The 12,297-nt window shown below is 39.6% G+C and overlaps 1 protein-coding gene across 10 annotated transcripts in view; it reads right to left on the bottom strand.

The window, feature by feature from the left end:
• Positions 1 to 1,766: 1,766 nt before the first annotated feature.
• Positions 1,767 to 12,297, bottom strand: part of eya4 (EYA transcriptional coactivator and phosphatase 4) — a 50,508-nt gene continuing 39,977 nt past the window's right edge. For 7 of the 10 annotated variants that reach the window (XM_026143371.1, XM_026143368.1, XM_026143373.1 and 4 more), the window contains 7 exons: positions 9,362 to 9,451; positions 8,749 to 8,807; positions 8,308 to 8,468; positions 7,798 to 7,912; positions 7,473 to 7,594; positions 5,834 to 5,934; positions 1,767 to 2,671 (listed from right to left, as the gene is read on the bottom strand). In XM_026143371.1, the coding sequence (XP_025999156.1) occupies positions 2,591 to 2,671; positions 5,834 to 5,934; positions 7,473 to 7,594; positions 7,798 to 7,912; positions 8,308 to 8,468; positions 8,749 to 8,807; positions 9,362 to 9,451 (729 nt within the window). In that variant the 3' untranslated portion in view covers positions 1,767 to 2,590. Of the gene's footprint in view, positions 2,672 to 5,833; positions 5,935 to 6,014; positions 6,116 to 7,472; positions 7,595 to 7,797; positions 7,913 to 8,307; positions 8,469 to 8,748; positions 8,808 to 9,361; positions 9,452 to 12,297 lie in introns of those variants that run through there. The other 3 variants (XM_026143369.1, XM_026143378.1, XM_026143372.1) reach the window with 2 other exon arrangements.

Here is a 12,297-nt window from a genome sequence, read left to right as displayed (position 1 = left end):
GTACTAGTGTCAAAAAATGACATGAAAACCAGTTCTAATAAACAGCGCTTATGTATTATTATTATTATTATTTTTTTTTTTACATAAAATGATGCATGTGAAATCCTTTTGCACGAGAAGCTTACCATTTACCTTGTGCAGCTTGGCAGGTTTGCATACGTTTCCTCAGGTTACAATCGAGTACACCAAAAAGCCAGACTATCACGAGTTTGTTGCATAATTCTTTTATCAAGTATGACTTGAAATATTTCAATCCTTTGATTTTGGAATTAATTATAATGGGTTATAACTCAAGGAAATCATACATCAAACCTGATAATTAGAATATTTCCTAAGATCATTAATTTATAATACAGAAATGCCCAGCTTCATTTAAATGGAACTCAATGGAGTCTCCTTTGCCTCAAATTACTGCATCAGTTTGTAGCCTTGCTGAGTTGATAATCAAAGTCCAGTTTGCTTTGACAGCAGCCTTCAGATTGTCTGTATTTTGGAGTCAGATTATTTTTCCATCTCTACAGAGAACATGTGTTCATGTTAGATTCAGTTGGGAAGGTTTGGTACTGCAAGCAGGAGCCAGGTTTTGCTGGAAAAAGGAAATTGGCATCTCTATAAAGATTGTAAGCAAATGGATGCATGAAGTGCTTTAAAATCGCCTGGTAAATGGTTGTATTGACTTTGGACTTGATAAAACATAATGGACCGACTACCATCAACACTAGTATTTGACATGAAAATCCAAATCATCAGACTGAAAAAACTTCACTGGGTGAATCTCCACTCTTCCTCCAGACTCGGGGACCTTAATTTTCAAACGAAAATCCCAAATTTACTTTAATCTGAAAAGATGACTTGAGACCACAGAGCAGCAGTCCATTTCTTTTCCTCCTCAGCTCAAGTAAGATGCCCCTCGCATTTCTGGTTCAGCAGTGGTTTGACATGAGGAATGTGACATTTGTAGCCTCTTTCCATCTGGTGTCTCCTGCACTGACACCAGCCTCGGTCCACTCCTTGTGATGCTCACCCAAGTTGTTGACAATGCCCTCAAGGCAGCGGGCATCCCCATTGCTTGTGCACCTTTTCCTACGACAACTTTCCTTTCCAGTCAGTTTTCCATGAATATCTGTTGATACAGCACTGTGAACCAGCCTTTCAACAGTGACTTTCTGTGGCTTACCCTTCTTATGGAAGGTGTTAATGATCATGACCCGGAGAACTGTCAAGTCAGCCGTCTTCCTTAAGGTTGTGGGTACTTGAGCAGACCAAAAGAGTGTTTATACTGCTTGAAATCAAGTATTCTGATGGTTTTTATGAGCTATAAATAAACCGTAATCAAATTAAAACAAAGGCCTAGAATTCTCCAATGTACATAAAATGGATATTGAATATGGGACAGTTATTATTCTGAATTTAGAAAAAAAAATCAAAATATTCCATTGTTTGTCATCTCTCTCAGTACATCAGCAGAATAGGAAATCGTACCTGTGTGGTGTGTGTGTTTGTTTTTTGGGTTTTCATGTTTTTTTAAGCAAAAACCATGAAAATAACCTTAAGAGGAGTCAGGTATGCAGTATAAGGTTCAAAGGCAATCTGTTCAGGTAGAGCACAATAGGGATGTTAAACTCTTTAGGCTCAGTGTGCTCACTAACAGATTGCTCTCCCTTCTTATTATAGCCCTGTCATTTTGTGACTTTAGTTTCAGAGTATCACAGGTTGTGCTAAGGATCTCGTTTCTTTTATGAAAGAAGATGCATAGGTCATGTGGATAAGTTTTCTCCTTTATATCTACATACATAGACATTTCTGAATAAAGAAAAGACATTCAAACACATTAAGGCACAACACATCATGACGCACATCTTCAAGCCCCACCCACCAGAAAGAAAACAAAATACAAAAACCAGAAGGAAAAAACAAAAGAGCCTCAAAATTTCCAATTATTTGACCAAAAAGAAAAAGAAAAACAACCCCAAAACCCTACCACTGTCATGTAAGTTTATTGTAAATAATTTACACAAATTTCTACCACAGACTGCATTCTTTTGTCGTGATTATTATACCACTGGGAACAAAACCCTTACAAAAAAAGCTGTTATCCCAGTATACATGATATGGTCTGTACAGAGAAGCCTTCAAATTAATGCATAGCCAATGATCTTCCCCCCCAAGTGATGTCACAAGTCCTCATTTCCACCTGGGTGCTCTGACCACAAACTAGATCTCAAGGGAAAAAAAATATCCTCCCAGTCCAAGGAAGGTCTTAAGCCTTGACAGTTTTAGCCTGCTACAGCTGCAAGAACAGCAGACTGGATTTTCAGAGGTCTGTCCCCAGCATCAGGACCAGGGGGGCTGAGCAAGGATGTGTCGGATAGCCTTTTCCTAATCCCACTTTCCTCTTCTTTACCTCCTTTAACCTCTTAAGACCGTTACGAGTTTGTAAATCCAGACATTCAAAAACAAGACAGGAAACGAAAGTAATCACAGAAACACTTGCAGTGTCGTGTGTTCTTAAATAGTTATACAAAAGAAAGGGGCTGCCTGGCTGACCGTGTCCATGTGACAATGCAATGAGTCCATATTGCTATAATAGTTACAGGTACTCAAACTCCAGTGCTTGGTGTAATGCCAGCAGGTCAGAGTGACTTGATATCCTCCAGAAAGGCATGTTGTGCTGCGGAGTGGACACACATCATTAAAATCAGACGTACAATTATCACTGTTGCACACCACCACCGCCTAACCACATGCAAGCTACACTACTGTAGCTTGTAGCTGCACTGCAAACAAAAATCCATGCATTTCTAAGGCTTTAAGACAAAGGGTGGCATTTTGGGAATTATGCTTATCCTTCTGTTCCGAAGGTTACATCAGATGACATAATTTATATCACTCATCTCTCCCCTCTTGGTGAAGCTACAGCCAGCGGTTCGTCAGTTTAGCTTAGCATAAAAATTTTAAAAATAGGTACCTTAGCCTTAAAAAAAGCACAAAAATCTACAAAGGGCAATTCTCAATATCACCAACTTAATTGTAACATATATGTATCAGCAATAATATGTACAAAGAACTTTAAAAAATGTATGAAGGATAACAAGATTTGTGCTGATGATGTTAGCCTCTACTTTGACTGATGCTAGCCTCTACTTTGAAACACTCATATAACCCATAGAAAATCCCTGCAGCTGTTGTTTTTGACTTTTGTTTTCATTACAATAAAATCAACAAGATATAACTAAATTGGTGAGCTGTAAAGACTAAGAAATTTTTACTTTTTAAAACACCAGTTTCCCCAATGTTTCCAGCCTTTATGCTAAGGTAATTTAACTTTTTGCTGACTGTAGCTTGAAGTCAATAGTTTCCTAAAAAGCTTTAACAGTAGTGCCAAAATTGTATGTGGGAAGTTTTTACATCCTGTTCTACATTTTATTATGTTTTAGACTAATCTTGAAATGAATTCAGTTTTTTTCTAAACACAGTCTACACATAATACTCCACAATAACAAAACAGAGTTTTCAGAGTCCTGTGATACTGTACTAAAATTAGAGACAGAAACATTGTCTTCATGCGTAACCCCAAAAAACTGTTGGGTCACTCTGTGAAATGTGAATAAAAACAGAATGCAATGATTTGCAAATCTCATAAACCCATATTTTAATAAAGATATTAAACTGAGAAAATATACCATTTTATGAGAAATGTTGGCTTATTTGAAGGTGACGGCAGCGGAATATCACAAAAAAGTTTGGATGGGGACAAGAAAAGCCTAAAAGTGGTGCTAAAACAAATATCTAGATGAAGAGTTTGCTACTTATCAGGTTAACTTGAGGCAGGCCATTAAGATGATTGGGTATGAAAAGAGCATCAGGTTGAATTCAGTTTTATTTATAAAGCACCAAATCACAGCAACAGTTGCCTCAAGGTGCTTTTTATTGTACAATATTTAATATGTGCATTGAAGGAGACATCCTGGTCAAAAAAGACTCCAAGACTCATCCCAGTGTTACTGGAGGCCAAGGTAAAGCCATCCAGAGTAAGCATCTGGTTAGACACTGTATCTTTAAGATTTTTAGTACAATAACCTCAGTTTTGGAAGTGGAAAACTGTTCTGCAGTCAGATGAATCAAAATTTTGGTAAAATGGATTCAAGAGTGTTCAGTTCGAAAGCCTGCATTTCTGATGCTATGACACTGGACTGTGTGAAAGGAACAACATTCCTTTCCCAAAGGTCCATGCGCTGGTTTCCTCAGTTCCCAGACATTTACAGACTGTCGTTAAAAGAAAAGGGGATGCTACAGAGGTAAACATGACCCCTGTGTTGTGAATAGACTGATGACCCAGTGTCAGATAAGTGGCAGAAGATTGATGGATGGATGAATGGATGGATGATAACAAACCTGTTGTTATGACACTCACAGTTGTGGCGCTTCCTACTTTTATTAAATGTTCTCCTTGTTTCAGCCAAACTCCGTAACTGGGACGGAGGCCATGTAACTAAGAACCCAGTAGTCACTATGAATAAAATCCTTTGTAGGGATGGGAGAAACATTCATTAAGACAGTAATCCAATCTGATCTAAAATAAAGACAGACGCATGGAGGAAACTAGGCACTGGGCATCACCTCATTAATTCCAATCCTACAGTCAAAGACAGAGGTGGCAGCATTATGCTCCATCAGTAATTTTCTGTCAAGTACTGGGAAACCAGTAAGGATAGAGGGAATGATGAAGGCAGAAAATATAGAGAAATCCTGAGTGAAAACCTTTGTCAGAGTGCTCAGGATTATATTTCAGCAGGAAAAAAAGGCCCTAGTGCAATGCCAAAAAAGCACAGGAGTGGCTCTGGGAAAACTCCTGGACTGACCCAGCCAGAGTCCAGACCTAAACACCTCTGGAGAGTCCTGAAAATGTCTGACTGAGCTGGCTGATGTTTAACAATTTTGCTAAGGAGAACTGGAGAAATCTTCAAATGAAAGCTTGAAGGTTCATTTCCGCTCGCTGCTGCCAAAGGAGCTTTAACACAAGTGAAGGGTAGTCATGCAAATGGGTTATTCCAGGTTTTTATTCTTAATAACTTGACAAAACACTTCAAAATCCTATTATACTAGGTTCTTGTGGAGTATTGTGTGTAGACTGATGGGGGCCAGGAGGGGGACTGAACCAATTTTAAGATGATGCTAATGTTGAAAACCATCCAAATCCAATGTATTTAGTGCTCAGTAAGAAAGTTAAAAAAAAAAAAAAGAGTATATCCCAAAATGCAAAGCCATCTTTTAACAACCCCAGCACCCAGCACGATGAATGAAACCCAAAGCTGTAGAAGAGAGGATTAAGAAAATATTCTGGTGTAGCAAACTTAAAATAGATCACTACTTATCTCCCTTTTTTTTGTTATACAACTACAACATCAGTTAAAAACACATAACAGGAGACACGTCACAGGATACGGCAGGATCATTGCTCTGAACAAATGAGGCCGTTCACAGCCCAGTCAGCGTGTACATTTACACAGCCATTCATTACACAATTGCAGATGCCAATGTCAATCTAATAAAAATCTGTTATTGACACAAATTTGGAATAGCTGACGCTGAAAAAGCTGGTGCAAAAATATCCATCAGCAGCTGAGGCTCATTCTCAAATTTTCACTCTGACGGCTGCAAAAGTCTCCTGTCACCCCATGAAAAAAAACAAAACAAAAACCAAAGCAAGTAGACCAGAAAAAGTAAAGGACCAACACAAAACTGCAGCAGCAAAGAAAGGCGGGCTTCGTCCAATCAGAGCACACGCTGTGCTGAGTAGGCGGGGGTCACGGTGAGGTTGCGGGTCCATTACCTTTTTGGCCGCCTGTTCCTCTTCCACACCGTCCCCAATTACAACATACACTACTTTCCTGCCAAACCTTTGCATTATGCGTTCAAAGCAACTCTCTTTTCCTGCAAAAAACAAATAAACAAGGGGGAGGAAGGAGGGTCACATGGTCAGAGGGGTCAAAGTTCAGGTGTCATTTGTTTACCTGGCTGGCGGCATGCTCTTCATCCTTTCCATCGCCAATCACAACATATGTAATGTTTGTGCCAAAGCGGGAGACTATACGCTCAAAACAGCTTTCTTTGCCTGGAGACAAACAAATGGCTTTCACAGGTTTTTCCTTTGTTTAGATTGAAATAAAACACAGGAAGAGGTAGAGCTGTGCGTACTAGGGTGAAGTGAACACACACACAAACACACAAGATGGTGTCTAGTGATTTAATAGTTAAAAATAGCGTACCCAGAAGTGGCGTGGCATCTGACCTTAAACACTAGGTTTTAAAGATATCAGATTGTTACATCTGTTTGAATCAAGGCATATCACATAGTGACACACACATACATTTCCTGAGTGTTGTATCTTTCTACCCAAACCCCAGTCTGAGTTGTTTTGTTTCCACTCTTCAATAAGTCAGCACTGGCCATGGTTGCGGTACACTGTCACAACCAGCTGAGGTTAGAGTCCGTTCAGAGTGTAGACGTGCAGCCTGAGCGACATGTGTGTCGAGGCCAGATCGGGAACGCACGAGCTGAGTGCGGATATAATGCTGGAAGAATACTGTAAGTGTGGGGATAAGTAAGTCATACTAAAGACACTCAACACCCACACAGGTGACTTCGCCTAATGTGGCAAATGAAACATCTGCTGGGTGGAGCTGTGTTTCGGATTGTGTGACGTCATCCACCTCAAAAAGATCATCTTCCCTTTCAATCAAAATCATTGACATTAGTAGTATAAGAGCACACGTTTAAATTAGTCTTGAGTCACCCCTTACTTGCTTCTATCTATCCAGATTATCTTGCAGTTTGTTTAGCAATGGTCTCGATATTTATTTATTTTTTGCAGCTTTTTCATCATTTTCAGTCGAGTTCTTATATCTGATCATTTTCACAGGGATGATTTTTTTGCTTGTTAAGCCATTTAACATCTTAACACTGACCTATGAGTCATTCAAGCATAAAAAAAGGAAAGGATGCAGTAAAAGCATACCTGGATTTAAAACACCCACACACACACACACTCTATTGACGGAGAGGGGGAGATTTGAATGTCTTTAAGAAGCCTGGAGAACTATTCCTGATGACTGCTCAAGGAATCTACCAGAAAGCCTAAATAAGAGAGTCCAGGCTGTGTATAAAAGTGGTCATATTAAACACTGACTTTCAAACTTGTGTGAATTGTACAAATGGACTGTTTTCCCGTGTGTGTTTACACATGTTTTAATAAATCATTGCACCTATTTCCCATTTTCCTAGAAAAACAAAGATATGAGGAGTGACTCAAGTCTTTTGCACAGTACTGTATCTATCCAGTTACTATTTTATGACTTCTATTCCACAATATATTGTATTATTTAATTCAGTCCATGAATGAAATCATTAATTTAGTCTTTGTTTTAAATTCATGGACTGTGTACAGATGCGTGTGTTTACGTGTGCTTACCTATTTTTGTTGCACTGTAAATGTTCTCAATAGGAAAAACAGATCCCAGACTATATAAGAGAACTTTGGCCAGCGCTGGTATGAGCTGTGTTGTGGTCACCAACACATTTACACAGTTACTCCTGAGGGACAAAGAGAAAGAATAGGCCATATTATGCACAGTGGAGGTGGGTAGGTAAATGCATGAATAGATTCCCGAGTGCCTCTAGTGTCCACTGGTGCTCAGGTCCAACCCTAACTCTTAACCACGGAAATCAAAGGAAGAGAGGACTAGAAGAGACATTGCCATCTGTGTAAATCGTGGAAATAAAATGGAAAGTGGCACCTGGAGCTGATTATGGACAGGGACTTGAGTGCGTGGGTGAGCCAGGAGTCAGTCAGAGCTTCCACCTCAGCTCTGAGCTGCAGCCAGGCGTCTCTCTTAGCAGGACCCAGCAGACCTAAAACACAGCACCAACTTCTTTACTCTATAAGCACTCTACAATGCACTCCAATTTTGTTTGAGCATTAAAAAATAAGCTGTATTTGCTGTATTTGTATCTGTGTCTATACTGTTCCACTATTTTATTGCACAGTGTTCCCTGTGACAGCAAGGGACTATTCTATTCTTCTATTCTGTTATTAATTAACTTTAATATTTAAATAGTCCTATACAAAGTTAAACCCCCCCAAAACAAAACAGTTTTTTAACATCTAATAGATGATCAGGACTGAATGCTCCCCCCTTTCCCAGACAGAGTGTGAATATAATTTTAGAACATTTCAACTCCTGTAGAGTTTAACTAAAGTAAAACTCATTTTCAACTCCGTTCTGAGTCTATTCTGATTGGCTTACCCCCCACATTGTTTTTGTACGTGCTATACAACTCTTTGACTCGTCGGTAGCGGAAGGCCAGTTTCCTCATCCAGTCGACTCCACCGCGGACGCCCGTAGCCAGGCACAGGTTTGCGCTGGTTGCAGCTGCATGGAAGCCATCAGTTGCAAAACTGTAAGTACTGTCAATAATAATAATATGTTTTATTTGGAAATCTGCTCTGGTAGAAAAAAAAACAAGATGGTTATTTGTATTTTGGTATTGGTATCACAAACACAACGGCAAGCATTTATTTCTAAGAATGCAGTTAAGTATCATCTACATACTTTTAAAATTTTAGTCATCAAGTTAATATTAAAACACAAACTGGACAAATGTTGTTAATGTTTATCTGAATATATGATCTACAGAAATGAATGAATACTACAACTTTACACAAAAGTTAATTTTTAAATAATCACCTTAAGTCCTGGCCATTGTCATCTGATGACACGTCATCAATATGCACCTGATCACATTCCTGTATACAGATACACATAAAAATAACAATTATTGCAAGCACAATGTGCCGAAGATAGAATATAGACATGTTGTGACATTTACAGTATGTTAACTTCATTTTCACCACTAGAGGGCAGCAGTTGTATCTAACTGGGTAATGGTTTGGACCTCAGGCTTCCTCCCACAGCCCAAAGTCATTATGTTAATTCAATTCAGTTCTATTCAGATTTTATTCCTATAGCACATTTAAAAGCAACAGAGTTGACCAAAGTGCTTCACAATTAGTTAAGAACAAGAGAAAACAATAGAGAAACAAATACAGATAAACGAGAAGACGATGTATTAACTTAAAAGTCAAAAGTTAAGATAACTGTTGATTGGAAATTGGCTTTAGATGTGACTGTGAGCACGAATTTTGACAGTGGTGTCCCCTACCGTTTGCTCAGTCCAAGCTGGTGTATGATAAGGTGTGTATATCAAATCAGTGGAACAATGACATTCTCAACATTACGCTTTGTGCAAAAGCTAAAGACGGAGCAAAAACTGTTGACAATGTTAACAGCTGTGACTCACCTCCAGGTCATTAAAAAATAAGTGTGTGTCAGCCAAGTTGAAGATCATCTCTTCCATCCTCAGACCCAGTGTTACCGCCATGGGAGGGTCCTAAGAGAAGAGGAAGATAACATCATCATGACATCAACATGACAACAAATTTCCAGAGTTAATACTTACTTCCACCTCAAAAACCATTTTAGACCCCCCACCCTCAACAAACCCCTATTTGTATACTTGGTACGTTCCGCTCATCACTGCAGACGCTGACAGACAGGTTGCACTTGTTCTGTCCCATCAGCATTCCTTACGTTTTGAGGGGGGGGGAGAGAGCAAGATTGTGTCCCTCCATGTGTGTGTGTTGCAAATTGTAGGTGCCCTCAAAGGGAGATGCCTGGAGTGTATGTGGTGTGTGAATGGTTTGTGTGTGTCTATGTGTGTGTGTGTGTGTGTGTGTGTGTGCGGGCGTTCTGGAGAACGCGGCCTGCACTGCCAGGCTAGCGCTCAGCTGCAAAAACTATCATCTGTGATAGGTCAGCAAGGGTCGACAGCTTGCCGCACGATTCGCTGACGCTGTCAGACGACCAGAATAGAAAGAAACTAACAGGAAGGAGAGCGAAAGTGAGCAGGCGAGGTGCTCAGGCACGGAAAGCGAGAGAAACTGGCGGCATTCATGAATGTCAGAAAGTGCAAAAGGATGTGCATCTTAAATCAGAAATTTGCTAACGGTGAGGAAGACTGAGGACGATCGCCTAAAGTCTTTTTCATTTAATCAAAACTGTCACCACATATACTTATGAGTTCTGTACCATAACAACACATGTTACTGAAATTTGTTATCTCTGACACACAGTGAACGACAGAGATTGAAGAGCATCTGTTAAATCTCCACTATGACTCATCACTGGCTATAGTCTACGCACATACAAAAGTCAATAACTCCTACTTGTTATTGCTAAATAACTATTATAATATTACTGCACAAAAATCCAGATGCACTCTTCACCTTCGCTGGTATCACTTAAGCTCTGGAAACTCAACACTTCCTCATGATGTGAGCAGCATACTAAGTATAGTAAGAAACAGAGAGTGAGATTGGCTTGTGCGATAAAGACATCTATGCTTGTATTGACAAAAAGGCAAAACATCATTTGGAGCAGCTGTATCCTCAAAGCTCCATGAGAGGGGCACTTAGGTCTTGTGGTTTCTATGTTAATAGTGTAAACACTATTTTGGGTGAGGTGTGAACAGACACAGCTGCTGCTATATTTCTCAAGGGCAGCGGCAGAAAACGAGGTGAAAAAAATTCTCTCGCAAATATTTTCAGGCAAATATTAGGAGGCATATCCTTTTTTTTTTTAATGCCGATGATTTGCCAGTTGTCATGAGCCATGCGGGTAATCTGACGTGGCGTGCTATGAGAGGGTACATTAAACCCCGATTTGAGTTCTTGGAAACATCTAATTCACTAGTTTGCAAGTCAAGACAAATGCAAAACCTCACTTCTTGATATTACCATTCAATTCAGTGCTTCTCTACAGAAAATACAACACAAAGAGGCTGAATTATCCATCAAGACCACGTGTGCCCTCGCTCTAAACATGGCATTTTACAACTCACCAGGGCCTGTCTTATGCCCATTAAATCCCAATTGCCAAACCTTAAAGTCCACAAATGCAGAACAACTAGGAAGCACATCAATGCCTGCAAACCCTATTTGTAAAAAGCCTGGGCTCCTATGGCTCAATGCAAGTCGGGCTCCAAATTGTGCGTACGCTGTGCCAGCTTTTGTTCGACTGCCAAACAGCAATATCAGAACGGATTTATGATGCAAAGTCCGTACAGGCGGGCTGGTGGCCACGCCGGTGCCCACAGGAAACGACATCACCCAATAAAAATCTGCAGCCTTGGCTACGCGGGACGACCACAGATCAGTTCCAAGAACATTTTTTATTAAAATAAAGGGAACTATAAACAGGGATGCTGTTATGGGAGAAGGAGAGACCACCAAATAAGTTCACAGAGAAAAGCGGAATAAACATCAGCCCAAGTAAGAAATTAGCACATTAAATTATCATTCAATTAAAGAAAGCATTGGCAATTTAAAGACTTGTTTTATAATCCATTAGATTATCATCCCAAATTGACCGTAACATTCCTGAAGTGGCTGATGTCATTTTGAAAAATCTACAGAGACAAATGAAGCTTATTCACTTTGCGTGCTCATTGTGAAAATCAAAGTAAGGATGGAAACTCTGGTTTCAGAGATGGTGTATGAAGGTGGAGTATTGGTCCCTAAAAATCTGCTTCACTGATAGATCCTCACTACATTATATAATTTACCAATTTATGGTAACTTACCAATTTTAATCTATGTTGATTGTATCTTTTCAAGAAAACATTAACTTTCAAAGCTAAAATTTAACCTAGCATTTAACGTTATTTTCCACCTGTAAATAAGAAGAGGTGGGATGTGTTTTCAGAATGTGGCCATGTACCACCAAAAAAAAGCTCCACACCTCACTACACCACAGGGCACAGTAGCCTGAACAGTAAACCACCACCATATATTTTCTTCAAGAGAGTAAGTATACCCTTGATTAACTATGCAGCAAGTGTGAGCGCCCTTATAACAGCAGGAATTTTAGCTGTTTAATAGTGCAGATCATTCAGGTGTGCCCAAATCTCCCCAGCAAATTCACCTTAAAGTTATACCGTGAAATGTTCAGACAAATAGCCAAAACCCCAAGAGCTACATCTTAGACTTTACAGGTCTGTGGTAGCATACTAAATGCTCATGACAATGCAATTAGAAAAAATACTGAACAAGAATTGCTAGCTTGGAAGTGTTACCAGAAGAAAGGCTCCCGGGCAGGGTGAACATGGAGGCAGAATTTAGGGATGTAAAGTTGCTTCTGAACAAACCACAGGAACTTTTAGAACAATGTCCTTTGAAC

This window comes from Astatotilapia calliptera, chromosome 15 (assembly GCF_900246225.1).
Source record: "Astatotilapia calliptera chromosome 15, fAstCal1.2, whole genome shotgun sequence".
NCBI lineage: Eukaryota > Metazoa > Chordata > Actinopteri > Cichliformes > Cichlidae > Astatotilapia > Astatotilapia calliptera.
Note: the sequence above shows the minus strand (reverse complement) of the source record. Positions and strands in the feature narration are given on the sequence as shown.